The 17,500-nt window shown below is 36.5% G+C and overlaps 1 protein-coding gene across 10 annotated transcripts in view; it reads right to left on the reverse strand.

Moving 5' to 3' along the window:
- Positions 1 to 17,500, reverse strand: part of LOC115219746 (cAMP-specific 3',5'-cyclic phosphodiesterase 4C) — a 734,075-nt gene that overhangs the window by 8,384 nt on the left and 708,191 nt on the right. For all 10 annotated transcript variants that reach the window (XM_036509484.1, XM_036509483.1, XM_036509482.1 and 7 more), the window contains 6 exons: positions 17,165 to 17,364; positions 15,643 to 15,741; positions 14,761 to 14,925; positions 12,880 to 12,979; positions 2,455 to 2,609; positions 1 to 111 (listed from right to left, as the gene is read on the reverse strand). The exon at positions 1 to 111 is cut by the window's left edge and continues 12 nt beyond it. In XM_036509484.1, the coding sequence (XP_036365377.1) occupies positions 1 to 111; positions 2,455 to 2,609; positions 12,880 to 12,979; positions 14,761 to 14,925; positions 15,643 to 15,741; positions 17,165 to 17,364 (830 nt within the window). The remainder of the gene's footprint in view (positions 112 to 2,454; positions 2,610 to 12,879; positions 12,980 to 14,760; positions 14,926 to 15,642; positions 15,742 to 17,164; positions 17,365 to 17,500) is intronic.

Here is a 17,500-nt window from a genome sequence, read left to right on the forward strand (position 1 = left end):
AGTATAGTTATCCAGCAGTAGAACACCAGATCCAGCAACTTTCTTAGTTTCCACCATTGTCTTTAAGTCAGCTAATAAACTCATATGTTTAGACATATCTGTGGCCAATACCTGTAGGAAGTGAAGACAGATTTAAGACAACTAAAATAATGCAATTATTTGAATTTATACCTTAGGCTACCAGCAGAATTTCCTGTTTGCATAAGCAACATGTAATATTTTTTTCTCCATTTAGGTAGGCAAAGTAGTGTGTTTATGATCTGGTTTTATTCTTTAAAATTTCTCACTAATAGAACAATAGTTTGTTTCAAGCAGAGAAACAAAGCTCTTTCAGTGGAATTTAGACAACATCAGTTTGTATGCATGTATATAAAACTGCATCACTTTGTATATATGCATACAAATTGCATCGTTGTCAAAGTTTGAAAGATACTGATGGGGATCCAACATCAGCCCCTAAATGCAAAAATGCATTCACAATAGCTTCAGAACAGGTAACAGTGTATGAAATGTCCAAGAAATAAGTACTAAAACTCAGGAAAGTGAACCAGGGTCATTGCAAAGGACCTCAAGGTTTCAGAATGCACCATCACAAGAGTTGTGCATGAGGACATCCAGTACAAGTTGTATGTGATGTAGAGGGGTCAGTTTATATCAGATATGACAAGAGAGAATCATTCAATCTGTGCAAAGTGCTTGTTAAATAAGTTAAAAGACCAGAGAGCTGAAGTACTTTGGTTTTTCTCTGATGAAGAAAACATCAATCAGGACCAAGAGGTAAACTGAAGGAATGAGGTTCCAATGGTCATACATACTAAGTTCCCAGCAAATGTGATGGTTCTGGGAGTCATCAGCAACAAGGGAGATACCATGCCTTTTTTGCACAGGCTTTAGTGTTGAAGAAAGTTGTGAGTATGCAATGGAAGATAGCATTTCTTCCAACAAGATTCTGTGCCATTTCATAAAGCCAGGACAACCATAGCATGAATGCATGTCAAACTCCATAATCATGTTCTCCCAGAGACATGGCGTCCTAGCTCACTAGACCTAAATCCTCTGGATTATTATTTACAGGGCATACACTGAGACGAAGGACAATTAACACATCCACTCATAAAATCTCTCAAGTCTACCATAACCAGCACCATGTCCAAAATTGATAAAGGTTATCTGCTTCTGGCATGTCAACACTTCCAACCTCATATTGAAGCAGTCATTGATGCTAACGGTGGATTCCTTATAATGTGGTTAGAAGAATTCTCAAAATTTTCGAACCAATTTGTTTACAAACACAGGTTTTCTAAACTCATACAAATGATCTCTAAAAACTGATGCTCCCTGTATATATGTACAAGCACAATACATATACATACACTTATACAAAGCACAGTGAATAAACTGTCATCTAAATTATGCAAAAATGAAAATAACACTAACATCCCATTTTAACATATATTTACCAAAATTACATAAAAATATTCTGAAATATAAAGAGTAAATTTATGCAATAAAATCGTCATTGGCTTCAACCATGGCTTCCAGACGACTTCAGAATCTCCTGCAACCCTTCTGGACAGTCTCCTTGTTTAAGTTGGTGAGTGCTACCATAATCTTTGCCTTCAGTTCATATTTGGTGTTACAAGGAGTTTTGTTGATCTCTCACTCAACTGCACCTCACACATAATAATCAATGGGGTTACAGTCTGGAGGATTAGGTGACCAGATGTCAGGGGTGATGTAGTCGCAAAAATTGTCTGACAACCACGACTGGGTTCTCCTGCTTGTGTGGCATGGTGCTGATTCCTGTTACCAGACAGGGTCTTCCAGCAGCCACCGTCTTGACCCAGGGCAGCACCACTTCCTCCAGGCACTTGATGTAGGCCTCAATGTTGAGTCTGAGGCCTTGTAAGAAGATGAATGGAGGCATAATATTACCGTCTCTAGTAATCACTGCAAACACCATGATGTTGACTGGATGTTTTTTATCACTCTCAGTACATGTCCTCACATTGCACCATCCTCAGATTGACACCCAAACACTCTAAATGCCAAGCTGTACAGCATGTTGTTTCTAAATTTCTGGCATCATGGTGCTGATTTTTTCACAGACAGTGCCCAATTGACCCTACTATACTGTGTAGTCAACAGAATCAAAAATAAACAATGCGCATGTGTGAAATTAAAAATATTTCATTGGTAACAATTTACCAATCACACCCTGTATATATAATGGCATTATACAACGTCTTGCTACTCATGTTGTTCAGTTTCCTTATGAACAATAAATTTTCCACTCAAACACTGTGTCTGTGAATATTACTAATTATAGATGGATAAAAGTATATGATTATATTATTTCTATAAAATAATGTAAAACATTGTGTCAGAAAACAAAATTAATATTTGATTGATTATTTGACAAGAAATTAATATAAATTTAGTTGAAGTAATTACCATATCTATAACCATCTTCCGTAATGACTGATGTTGTTTTCTTGAAAGATTTGCAAAAATATCACAGTTTTCTTCTTGCAGAAGTTTAAATGCCACAGCTAGATGGTGATTCTCTAAAACTGACTCATCATTATACATTAGGGCAAGTTCAGAACCTGTAAACAAAATAAAGTAACAGTTAAACCAGAGATAATTAAATGGATGCTATTGAGTTTCCTACACAATTTCTATACAATAATTCAATTCTCTATACAATTGCTATACAATAATTCATAATAAATCAGAATTTTCAAATCTCTAAGAATATTTACATTTTATTGAAAACAATCATATTACACATGAGGTGATATATCTGTCTGTCTTGTGTATGTATGTATGTGTGTATATATATGTGTGTATATATATGTGTGTATATATATATATATATATATATATATATATATATATATAGATGAGAGAAAAGAGCACTCAATGCAATCCAAAACCTGAAAGAGTTGGTCTCCCTTGTGAAACTTGAAGTAGTATGGAACCGAATCAAGCTGTTTTAAATAATATATACTATTAAAAGTGAAGTTCAATCTTGCTTGCTTGCTTGCAATGTTACACAACCAAACTTGTGCATAATGGGAAAATACTTTGAAAGTAAAGTGCTCTTGAAATGTGAAGTTTTGTATAAATCGGACCAGTAGTTATTGAGATATTCAGGGTTTTGGAGTATAAATACCCAAAACAATGCATAATGGGAAAATACTTCAAAAATAACTTTACTCTGAAAGGGAAGAAACTCTAACCTTTGTATTTGACACATTATGATAGGCAAAATATTTTAAAGTGAAAGTGACTTTAAAAATTCGGTAAATATTTTGTAAAAGACCCGTTTATAACCTCAGTGTGAAATAGTTTTTCCATAAGTTTTTTTTCAAGTGCTTTCAATGTATTTCACCTCCAAAGATTTGATTGCTATTTCTAGCACGTCTTGCCACCATGTAACAGCTATTTACAATAAAGGACCCGAAATACCTGTTACGTGGTAGCAAGACGTGCAAGAAACAGCAGCCAAATCTTTCTTTTTCCAGGGAAAGGAGCCATTTACACATGATTTCAATGTCACATTTGTTGAAAGCATGCGAAATAACATGAGAAAGAAAAAGAAACCACAAAACAAAACTCCGTTGTTAGGAAACTCAGACTTTCCTAGTGACCTAAGGGTCACAGGTAGTCTAGGATATATATGTAATGTAACCACATGTGGATTGTTGGCAATTTTTTCCCTCCGTCTTCTTTTTCTCCTTCCATCATCTGTTTTTGATGAAGAACTTTGCTCAAAACGTAAAATTACTTTTCTTTCCTTCCTTGAGCATCTAATACTTTGCATGTACCACATCCTCGCATTGATGTTTTTTCTTGTCTTCGTCTTTTTTTTAATTTACTATATATATATATATATATATATATATATATATATATATATATATAAAGGGACTTTTGTCTCATGATGTAATGTAATGGGCATGTACCATATATTTTTTGTTGACCCTTACATTATTCTCCTCCACCAATTCTTATTTCTACACCCCACCTAGCTTATAATTTATAATATACCTATTATAATTAAACACTGGTTAAACTAAATTTATATACTTATGCTACCAGATTTCTTCTTCACTCAACAAATTTACTTACTTAACTATGGTACTACCATTCATTATCACTCTATTCAGCATAATTCACTCAGTTCAAACATTGTGTGTGTGTGTGAATGTGTTTATGTATTTCGTTTATTCCTAACTAGCACTATGACCCAGCAACGCCGGGTCATAGTGCTAGTGCATGCATATACAGCTGCATGCGTGCACACATACACGCGAGTACTGTCCAAATCTTCGACCAATCACATACAGCAAGCTGGCATTCAATTGGCGTATCAAGTTTCGGGCATTTTGATTGGGTTTTGGATAGAAAATTCACAAAAAAGTAACTTCTATTGATTTTTTAATGGCTTTGCGGCATGACTGGGGAAATGTAAAGATGTGCACGACCACCCTTGGACGGTTTTGAATGACCATAGAAAGTGCGAGCCCTCTAACTGAAAAATTGTGGATTTGTATAAAGGACATGCATGCAGACATTTTGCCATTTATATATAGAGAGATAAACATACACTTTCATTTACATTTTAAAATTTTATACTTCTATAGCTAACACCAGTATAACCAGTAGATATTTAACTCTCCCCACCAACACTTATGATATCAGACTCACAGTACTGATAGGCTCTCCTCAGATGGCTTCATTTATCTTATCTTATTTACAACTTCCTGATGCCACTTCCACCTCTGACTATTCAATAGCCTACACTGAATGGCCATAAAAACAATAAGATTTTCGCATCCATACATCTGAATTTTTTCATTATCTTTCATTACCTTTCACTCCTTCTCCTCTATCCCTCTATTTGTATGTATAATAAGTATACACACATATACTCATATGAGTATATGAGTATATCATATGAGTATACACACATATACTCATCATGATATATAAAGGGATAGGGATATTGTATATATGTGCATGTGTATATGTATGGACATGGATGTGTATGAATATATCCCTACACATGGATATATTCGCAGCTATACATCCATGGTTATCTGTGCACATGTGTATATAAGTGTATCTCTTATTATAAAAGGCAGATTTTATCTGCCTCCCTTTGGGAGTTATAGAAATCTACAATATAAGATTTCTTCAATTACAATTTACCTAGCATTTTTAAGAGTACAATGCATCGCGTCATGCCAGGTCCAGTTTTTAAAATTTAAACTCCAATTAAGCAAAATTTACAGAAAACTCACATTCTGGTGTGTGTGTCAAATGCTTTTCTTAGTCTGGTTTACACCACACGCAAACGCACACACACAGTGGGCAACGAATAAAATGAAAGTAAATAGCGACAGAGTGATTTGAGGAAGACTAAACTGAAAGTATTTAAACCACTACTCAAAAAATAAAGAAACACAGCAAACAGAAACAAATAAATACATAACGATTTAATCCTCACACAATTTCTTCAATTAGAGTTTACCTAAGATTTTTCAGAGTACTTCAGTGGGTGATGCCATAAAAAATTTCTTTCAATTTTACCACCAATTAAGACAAAATTCGAGAAAACTCAATATTTTAACATATCACTCCGAAAGCATTGATGTACATGTGTGCGTGCGTGAGTGTGTGTGTGTCATTCCTCACACACACGCATACACATACATATGTTATTGCTTGGAGGACAATGATGAACAAAAAAGGGCTGAGGACTGATCTCTGGTGAGCCCTGCTTGTAGCGTGAATTTATTGCTGTACTTGCTGCCAACCCTCACCTTACTGATAGCATCCCTGTACAAGGCTTGTACAGGTCTCACCAACCACCCTCACTAACCAGGAGTGAGGGACCTTGCTGAAGGCTTTCTCCATGTCAACAAAAGCTAAGTACAGGGGATTCTTTTTGGCTTGGTACTTCTGCTGTTGCCTTACCAGGAATATATCTATCTATCTATCTATCTATCTATACATACATACATACATACACACACACACACATATATATACATATATATATATATATATATATATACACACACACACATACAATTATGTTTACTCACTAAAGTCGTCAACCTAATATAAATTGTCTAACAGAATGATATTAAATTAAGAAGTAAGAATTAGCAGGAGAACTCTGAAGATGGAGAGGAAAGAAAATGGCAGTTGATGGTCACACAGAAAAATATCTACAGAAGACCATGTGCTTGAGCAAACTAAATGCATATGTTAGGCAATGTATAAAGCAATGAGAAGTAAAAACTTAAAATTAGTTTTTCAGCAACTTAAAAAGTCTATTCACCATCAAAATGTCCATTGAGTAAAACAAAATATGGAGTCATTCAGCTTAACAAAAAATATGTTTTACTAAAAGAATCACATTTTAGCAAGTTAGATAAAGAGAAATTTTTACTAGAAATATTAATTAGTTGAATGAACATTGCCAATTTGTGTTTCTAAAGCAAAAATTACTGTTGGTAAAAGAAACAAAGAGAAAGAAGAAAATGATTTGCTAAAAAGCTGTGTTTTCCTTCTTGTGAGAAGGGTATATGGGTGTGAATGTCATCTTCGAAGGCAAAAAATAGTTTACTCCTTTACTTGTTTCAGTCTTTTGACTGTGGCCATGCTGGAGCACCGTCTTTAGTCGAGCAAATCAACTCCAGGACTTATTCTTTGTAAGCCTAGTACTTATTTTATCGGTTCTCTTTTGCTGAACTGCTAAGTTACGGGGACATAAACACACCGGCATCGGTTGTCAAGTGATGTTGGGGGGACAAACACAGACACACAAACATATACACACACACACACACACACACACACACACACACACACATATATATACGACGGGCTTCTTTCAGTTTCCGTCTGCCAAATCTACTCACAAGGCTTTGGTTGGCCCGAGGCTGTAGTAGAAGACACTTGCCCAAGGGGCCACACAGTGGGACTGAACCCGGAACCGTGTGGTTCATAAGCAAGCTACTTACCACACAGCCACTCCTACACCACAATGTGAACAAAAGTTTGTTCACATTTTCCCACTGGTGTAGCAATGGTCTTCTTTAGATTCCTGTTTACAACTGCTTTCTTGGCAGGGAAAAGTTTGCATTTATTGATTATAGTAGACTCACTCGAGCAAAGAAACTAATTTTGGCAGGAAAAAAACTGATTACATGTGATTTTGCGGACATCATACAGAAATATTGTTTTCCATTAAGCTCACATTTAAAACAATAAGCTAGCCGTAGGTTAGACTAGTCATGTAAATTCTAGCAGAAATTTGACTATATCAGTGGTTCCCAACCTGGACCCCTGGTGGTCTGCAAAGGTAGTACTAGTTAGTTGTTCCTTCTCGAGCCATGCCTGGTTCATAAGGGCCAGTTTCCTGGTTTTTTGGCGTATAGGTTCCCCACCTGGACGGGACACCGGTCCATCGCAGGTGAGCTGCAAGATGCAGGAGGAAAGAGTGAGAGAAAGTTGTGGCGAAAGAGTAAGCAGAAGTTTTGCCATTATCTTCTGCTAGAGCCGCTTGGAGCTTAGGTGTTTTCGCTCATAAACACACACCTCGCCCGGTCTGAGATTCAAACCTGCAATCCCTCGACCGCGAATCCACTGCTCTAACCACAAGGCCATGTGCCTCCACTAAAGATAGTACTGGGGGTCCATGAACTAAATTCAAAATTTCATATATGTACTAGGTGCTCTTTATGTGGCATCAACACCAGTGCTTTTTACATGTTGTAGTGGGCAGGTCTTCTTGAGTACAGCAATGAGCCACACACACACACACACACACATATATATATATCATCATCATTTAACGTCTGCTTTCCATGCTAGCATGGGTTGGACGATTTGACTGAGGTCTGGTGAACCTGACTCCAATCTGATCTGGCAGAGTTTCTACAGCTGGATGCCCTTCCTAACACCAACCACTCCGAGAATGTAGTGGGTGCTTTTACGTACCACTGGCATGAGGGCCAGTTTGGAGGTACTGGCAATGACCATGCCCAAATGGTGCTTTTTACATGCCACTTGCACAGGAGCCAGTCTAGTGGCATATATATATATATATATATATATATATAGTGACGCATATTTGCCATTTGAATATGGCTAACCCATAAGGGTGGATGCTACTGTAGTTTGTAGCCCCAGGAAGATATCTCCTCCAGCTGGCTATAGACACACTATCTGTGTCCTCTCAGTATTTGTGAAGGGGAGTCATCCTCCCCGTCTTCAACACATGATATGCACGTACCCGAGTTTCAAATTGTTTACCTTTCATCAGCGTGTGACAATCATGGTTGTCGACGAGAAGTCAGATTCCTTCACAAATACATATACTTTTTCCAGTGTCGATTGACACTGATATTGAAAAAGTGAAATCAAACAATGATAAATCTCAGAGCGAGTTATAAACAGTAGCGGTAACACAGATAGTGTGTCTATAGCCAGCTGGAGGAGATATCTTCCTGGGGCTACAAACCACAGTAGCATCCACCCTTATGGGTTAGCCATATTCAAATGGCAAATATGCGTCACGATGTGTTACCGCTACTGTTTATAACTCGCTCTGAGATTTATCATTATATATATATATATATATATATATATATATATATATGGCAAGAAGAAAATGGAGGGGATCCAGAGATAGTATGCATCAACTGTTATACATTATATAATGTCTATTGCATATTAAAAGGGGTTCATGGGGAAACTCATTTAAATAAAAGGGCTGGAAACCTCTGTTGGGAACCACTGAAAAGGTTGGGAACCATTGGACTATATAATTGCAAGCCACATTTCCACTGCTAAATAACAATAAATCACATATATATCATCATCATCATCATCATTTAATGTCCGTTTTCCATGTTGGTATGGATTGGACAGCCTTGACTGGAGCTGGCAAGGCCAGGGGCCACACCAGGTTTCATAACCTGTTTTGGCTTGGTTTCTACAGCTGGATGTCCTTCCTAATGCCAACCACTTTACGGTGTGTACTGGGTGCTTTTTACGTGGCATCAACACCAGTGTTTTTTATATGTTGTGGTGGGCAGGTCTTCTTGGAGTGCAGCAATAAGCCACATATCTCGGTCCTCTGTCATCTCCTTCACAAAGCTCAGTGTTTTGAGATCAGCCTTCAATACTTTATCCTGTAGTGACGCTACTGTGGAAATTTCAGCACGCATGTGCAGAATTGGATTACTTCTGGTAGGCCGCCAGAAGTTCCCTCATGCGCATGCACAGGAACTGCAACCTGAAAGCATCCCCGTTAAAATCAGTCTTTTTTGGAAGAGCAGCCCTAATGAGCGGACGTGGCTAAGACTTCTCTCAGGGAAAACCCTACGCACAGAGAAGCTCTCTTCAAAGCGGGAACGGAGACTGTATCTTCTTGGCTCACTCGAGTGAATATTTGTGTACAGTCCTGTGAACTTTGGCTGCCGGTTCGCCCTTACGGCGAGCTGGCAGAACCGTTAGCACATCGGGCGAAATGCGTAGCTGTATTTCGTCTGCCGTTACGTTCTGGGTTCAAATTTCGCCGAGGTCGACTTTGCCTTTCATCCTTTCGTGGTCGATAAATTAAGTACCAGTTACACACTGGAGTCGATGTAATCGACTTAATCCGTTTGTCTGTCGTTGTTTGTCCCCTCTGTGTTTAGCCCCTTGTGGGTAGTAAAGAAATAGGTTCGCCCTTACAAAATATATATGTATATATTTCACCTGTGAACCCAAAGAATAAACTACTATTTATTGTTATTGAAGACAGCTGGATTTTTGGTTCTTTTCTTCAACAATTGTATGTGACAAGATAAGACCTGACACCCCTCAAGTGTTCCTGAGACCCTCATCTTGTTACAATCCCATGTCTTTCTGGATCTCCCTCTTCCACAGTTTCCCTCCACTTTAAGTGGTCAGAACTCCTTTATGCAACTATTCTTGACCCTCTGCATCACATGACCAAACCGGTGCAGTCTCCTCTCTTGCACACTGCATATAATTCCTCTTATGCCTAACTTTTCTTTCAATACACTAGAGTTCTGTCAAACATGTACACTGACATTGCACATCCAGAAGAGCATACAAGTGTTGTTCCTCTCTACTCTTTGCATGTCTTCTGCATTCAGGGCTGACGTCTCTACCATGTAGCATTGCATCTCATATATGTGCATCATACACTCTTCCTTTCACTCAGGGAGAGAGAGAGAGAGATCTTCTTTGGTTATATATATATATATATATATATATATATATATATCATCGTGACCGTGACTGACCAGGCTATCAGATGTTGCTACACATCGCTGGTCACAATGCGCTCTGCATTGTTTTAGCCTTCAAATGATGCCACCCTGCTATCTAAGCGGGCAGGCCAACAGAAGAAAGAGTGAGAGAAAGTTGTGGTGAAAGAGTACAGCAGGGATCCCCACCACCCCCTGATGGAGCCTCGTGGAGCTTTAGGTGTTTTCGCTCAATAAACACTCACAACGTCTGGTCTGCGAATCGAAACCGTGATCCTACGGCCGCGAGTCCGCTGCCCTAACCACTGGGCCATTGCACCCACCCCATATACATACATACACACACACACACACACACACATATATATATATATATATATATATATATGTATATATATATGCATATATATACGTATATATATATATATAAACACACACATACCCAGACATGATACTAGCACCCTTTTCTGTTTCTTTCTTGCTACCTCGCTAAACCCAAGTGTAAGAAACTGACAAAGGAACCTCTATGTAGACATTTGACCAACTAGAAATATCAAACAAGCACCCTTTCAAATTTCACCCTATCGCCTTAAAGACAATAAGAACATATTGGACAGTATAATCGTTGAATATACAAGAAGACAGTGGCTACAGCTGGAATGCATTTGAACACAGGTCTGCTCAACCAGGGTTGATTTGGGGTTAAATAAATGAGAAGAACCTGTATCTGTCACAGTTCTCATGCCACTACTACCACTAGCACCACCACCACCATTACCACCACATTCATTTTTTTAAAACTATACTTTTTAATGCAAGCACTGAAAGGTCCTAATATTAATTTCTGTAATATCTTGTCATGGTGTACAATATTCGGATCTTTTCGGTTTGAACGGCAGTTTTAACATAATTTCTAGGTAACTAAAAAATTTTAAACTTCGTATACTGGTAGAATGTGTTTATAAAACATCTTTTTCTCTTGGCTTTATTGAGAAAATTCTATAGTTTGTAAGATATTTGTTGTTTTTTTCTTCAATTTCTGCAATTTCAACCAATCAATGATATCCATTGAGGTAAAAGACATTCTGTGCCGTATGAATATGTCCCTTGTTTAAGAAACAGATTGGGTTTATTTACATTTGTGAAGAAAAAAAAGATACTCTTCCCCCCACCCCTAACCCTAACTAACCCTAACCTTAAAACAGATTGAAATGCAATAGATCGATACTAGGGTCATAATTATGGGTGACAATTTCATATGACACCGCTAGAAAAAACTGCCGTTCAAACCGAAAAGATCCCAATATTCTCACACTTGACTTCCCCATTTCCTCCCTTACAATTTTCGATCTAATTCTTTGATGTCTCAACCTGTAGTAACCCTTCACATCACAGGTCCAAACAACATACTATATATCTTATAACTTTAGATGATTTTTAGATTTGTGTTAAACATAGACTATCATACTGCTCCTCACACAAATTATTACTGCATGTGGGAGTGTGCTGTGTGGTTTTCAGTTCAGTAAAAGCATTATATAACAGGAACAAAAGATTTGTGGGTTATGCCCAATTGTTTGACTAAATATTTGCATGCTATACGATGACTGTTGAACTAAAACTGACCTAGAGCTACACAACAACAATGGAATGCATGTCACCATAATTACACCAACTCACAACAAGTCAATTAGTGGTGTTAGCCACTACACACATTTTTCTCTCCTTTTTTCTCTTCTTTTTTTTTTTCTGTGTCCCTTTCTGTATAGGAGCGTAGACTCGAAATGTAAAAGACTTTTTCTATTCCTGAGCGTTATACTAATACATCTCTTTGTTTTGTACACCACCTGTCTTCGTCTTTTGTTGTTTTTTTCGTAAACTCTCCTTATATATAAATTCTACTCTGACTATCCTGTCCATTACTCTGAAAGTATTCCTTCTTAATGAAGAATTATAATCACTTTGATTTTCAAGGGTATTTTTTCTGAGAAAATAGGGGTCACACTATGTGACTCTAAGTAAATTCTATCCATGTCTCTATTTAATTAACCCATTTGCCTCCAATATTTCTAAAGTAATTGAGATGATCAGTGAACCTCAGTGAACCTCTAAATGAATGGCTCCAAGCTTGATTCACAGGGATCCATTTTCCTGTTTCCAGCACTTTTACCTTCACTTCCATTATATTAAAATTTTTTAAAAAATCAACTTTAAAAAGTCAAAGTTTAAAATTAAAAGTATTCTGTTTCTCTACTATCTGTGCATGACTGTTTTATATTTCTCTGTATATTTATACATAAACTGGACTGTATTAGTGCTACATTAATGAATGTCAGGCCATCAACTATAACTGTATTATTTAACAAGCGCTTTATTATTATAAAACATTGAATCTAATTCCTCTTGAAAGTATTGTATGGAATGCGGGTGGGGAGTTATAACAAAAATTAATTACTTAAAGAGATAAATTCATAACTGATGATATAAGAGTAAATCTATGAACCAAAATCATTTTGATAACTAAGTTAAGGCATGTTACAAAATTGTTACAAAGATAAATAAAGAGCATATTTACTTGTATTGACTAAATATTGATTTGTCACACCCGGATGGTCAACATCATGAATAGTACAGGCAAATATTGCCGCCAACACTTCAAGATCAGTGAATACATTCTGGAATCAAGAAGATATTGATACAGAATTATACTATGATATTAAATATTAGTAACAACATATAAACTACATAATAAAAATTTCTAAAATGAGTGTATAGTACTTTAGGATGGAGATAGTAAATGGAATTGTCCCAGTCAAGTTTGAACTCATAATGTAAAGGAATTTAACTCCAAAGTGGTATCAAAATGTTCCCAGACTAGTTATGCCAACAGATGGCAGCACAATGAAAGCTAATAGTGACTTCATGAAGCAGTGTGCCAAGTGATATCACAGGGATTACATTTCAAGTAGTGAAATTTGTGATTTTGTGATCACATGTATGCTGTAGTCTGCGATTTTTGTCATGGACAGGAAGTTGGAACAAAGAGCCAACATGAAACTTTGCTTTTAAACTTGAGGAGTCTGCTACAGAGACATTGAGCATGTTTTGGCAAGCTTACAGTGACAAGGCAATGGGTTGTATGTAATGTTTCGAGTGACGTGGGTGCATGACAGAGCTGCAGCTTAGTCAAGAGCATGCTCATTGATGATTTTTGACATCCACAGTATTGTGCACCAAGAATTCCCCCACCCAGGACCAGACCATCAATCAAGAGTTCTACTGCAATGTTTTGAAGCATTTGAGGGAAGGCATTTGATGAAAGCGATTGGATCTGTGGAGTGCAAAGAACTGAATTCTTTATAATGACAATGCAATCTGTCACCAAGCTCTCCTCATTCTTGAGTTTCTCACCAAAAACATGGTATCACTTCTGTACCCACTCTTTTCACCAGATTTAGTGCCTTTGCACTTCCATCTCTTCTCCAAGATGAAAATACAGCTCAAAGGTCACCATTTGAGGTCACTGTTGTTGAGATCTAGGGTGAATTACAGAAGGTCCTCAACTCACAGAAAACAACTTCCAGGCCAGTTTCCAAAAGTGGCAGGAATGCTGGAATGGTGTATTGCTGCACAAGGTGACTGTTTTGAAGGAAATGATGCTAAAACTTTGGTAGATAAGTTCATCATCATCATCATCATCATCATCATCATCATCATCATTTAACGTTCATTCTCCATGGGTTGGACGGTTCAACTGGTATCTGGGAAGCCAGAAGGCTGCACCAGGCTCCAGTCTGATCTGGCAGTGTTTCAACAGCTGGATGCCCTTCCTAACACCAGGATGCCCTTATTCTTTTTAAATATAACTATTCCAGGAACTTTTTGATACCACCTCATAAATACTGCAATACTCCAGAAATCAATTCTGCCACTCTACAACTGCATAATGCTGATGATGATTATGACAGCAACAATAGTAATAAAGATAGTTTCTATTTTAGGCACAAGACTAGTAACTATTATGGGAGGAAGTTAGTTGAATACATAGATCTGAGTACTTGACTGGTACTTTATTTGATCCAAAAGTGTGATAGATAAAGTTGACCTTAGTCCATTGTAGTTAATGATGATGATGACAAAAAGGGAATAAAGGAGAGAGAACAATAGAAATTGTAAAAAGATTAAAATCTAAACCAGAAAAAAAAGGTAGGTTTTAGTTTTGATAATAATTTTTATTTTTTAATTTATTTTTATAAATGTTTCATATTGTATTTTCATGAATTATCTGAACATATTATTTGATTGCTCAATCCATTTTTAAATGCCAGGTAATTATAAGCCAGGAATATTTATTTTCAGCAGAATTGACTAGATGATAAAATTATACATTAGTTGAGGTAACCTAACAAGTTAACTATTCATCCAAAACATGAATTATTTATAAAAATATATTTACCTCCAAAGCCGATACTGACAGTAAAACATGAGTTGATTGTGTAACGTCAGCTGCATGCATAGCATTATGGTAAGGAACATCACGGTGGTAATGGTCTTCTAGATGCATCAAGTAGGTTACAACTGTTTGGGCAGGAATTTGGAAGGTTTTCAGCAGATTTCTCTCCTGTAAATTATTCAGATAGTGAAATTTATTTTGTCTTCAGTTCAACACTGATTAATAATTATTGTTAACTAGCAGTATCGCCCGGCGTTGCTCGGGTTTGTAAGGGAAATAACTATATAAGCATTTTTAGAGAGTTATAGCCAAAAAATAGCCAAAAAAATGCATTAAAAATGGGAAAATAATGATGGTAAATTTTTTAAAAAATCGTTGACTCATCGTAGACATTTTTAGAGAGTTAGAGAGTTTTAGAGAGTTACTTCCCTTATATAATAGCGAAAAATGCATTAAAATGGAAAAAAATGATGGTAAATTTTTTTAAAAATCGTTGACTCATCGTAGACATTTTTAGAGAGTTACTTCCCTTATATAATAGCAAAAAAAATGCATTAAAATGGAAAAAAATGATGGTAAATTTTTTTTTAAATCGTAGACTCATCGTAGACGCGTGCTAATACTCAGAAGGGCTCAATATGAATCACGTCTATAAGATACCCGGTTTTGGTTAAACTGCACCGCAAAATGTGGGAGTAGTTAGGAATCTAAATCGTAGGAGACAGACACACAACCTCTCTTTTATATATAAAGATTAGGCAATATAGTTTAAATAGAATTTAAATAGAGGTGCATCATATGAAATTAAACTGAATTACAACAGAAGCTTCAAAGCTTCAGTTACTAATTTTAAGAGCTAAATAAAGTATAAATTTGATTACAGACCTGTAATATAGTATATGTAACACAAGTCAAAGGTCGATTGTTAGAATATTCTGAAATCTTAAACACGTCGATTCCCCACTTGTCAATATCTGCCAAATGCTAGAGAATGAGAAGAAAAGGTAGTCATAGATGAATTTATAAATTGTTCATTTGAGATTAACATAATGTACAAAATATACAAAGAAACATCTTTAATCCTGTGCAATCAAGAGTCATGCTAATGTGAAAATACAGCCCCTATCTTGAAACGATTTCGGAAAAACTTTCCACCCCAACCTGAATCAACAGATCCCCAACATCTTATTATGAAGCAAAGTGTAACAGCAATATTGAAACTGGATGTAATAAGCTACTATCCATATTAAATACATCTGCTTTGTTCTTTGGTCCCAAGTATAATTAGAACAGCTGACATATTTATCACTACTAGTCTCTTGAGTTGCTCTCAATCAGAGCATACTAAACTGCTTATGACACCTAAGGCCTTAAACCTGTGGACAATTGATTAGTCCAAAATAAATGGTATGACGTCCAGTGCCATAAATCCTGAAAAGTTTTGTCCATTCACTTGACCAGCATCAACTGGTGTCTTTTAGTTTTGCCTCCCAAAACAACACTAATGAAAAGCTGAATGCTACACTCTTAACGTTAACTGATACCAGCTGGACTATGATTGAGTCTAGACTGGTATTTCATTCAGGCTTGGATTTCACTTTGCCAGGATCACCAAAAATTTGTATTATTGACTGTGATACACTAAATGCCCTAAAACTTGCTTGTATTAAAGAGTATAAAATATTCCTTACTATTAATTTAAAACAAATCCCATCTTCATCAATTTAATAAACTGGGTTAAATTGCAGGAGAATGCAATTTTTTAATTAATATTTAATTAATTTTTTAATTAAGCCTGGTGCTTGAACTGAATAAAATGTTTCTTTTTTTAAAGCTTATAAATTTATGTAATTCTCATAACTGATACACTTTACATTATTTTGAACATTTTTTAATCTCTCTTTTCTTTCTTTCTTTCTTTCTTTCTTACTAGATTTTCTTAATCAAATTGTAATTGACTTTTGGCTGTGTGGTAAGTAGCTTGCTTACCAACCACATGGTTCCGGGTTCAGTCCCACTGCGTGGCATCTTGGGCAAGTGTCTTCTGCTATAGCCTCGGGCCGACCAGAGCCTTGTGAGTGGATTTGGTAGATGGAAACTGAAAGAAGCCTGTCGGATATATGTATATATATATATGTATGTGTGTGTATATGTTTGTGTGTCTGTGTTTGTCCCCCTAGCATTGCTTGACAACCGATGCTGGTGTGTTTACGTCCCCGTCACTTAGTGGTTCGGCAAAAGAGACCGATAGAATAAGTACTGGGCTTACAAAGAATAAGTCCCAGGGTCGATTTGCTCGACTAAAGGCGATGCTCCAGCATGGCCGCAGTCAAATGACTGAAACAAGTAAAAGAGTAAAAGAGTAAAAGAGTAATCCTATTTCAAAGAACAAAAAAGAAGGAAGTACCTTCCCAAGTTCTTCTCTGTGAGGCGTCTCCACTCCATGTTTTGGAACAACACCAGTGAAGCTGTTAGTATGCTTCAGTTTCCGTACTCCAGAAATCTGACACATTGGTCGGTTCTTGTCCTTTTGAAATATATCTTTGTTTCCTGGTCTATCTGTGTCTTCTACCTTTAGTGTTGGCACATCTAATTCCTGTTGTTTATCTGAAATAAAACAGGTTGACATTAGTTAGATATGTTGAAGCTTCGAAGCATCAAATTTTATAGTTAAATATCTTTTTTTTTTACAGGAACTGCTCCTTAAAAAGGGAAATATACTTTAGTTGCAGACTAAAATCCA

Source organism: Octopus sinensis, linkage group LG15 (assembly GCF_006345805.1).
Source record: "Octopus sinensis linkage group LG15, ASM634580v1, whole genome shotgun sequence".
In the NCBI taxonomy this organism is placed as follows: domain Eukaryota; kingdom Metazoa; phylum Mollusca; class Cephalopoda; order Octopoda; family Octopodidae; genus Octopus; species Octopus sinensis.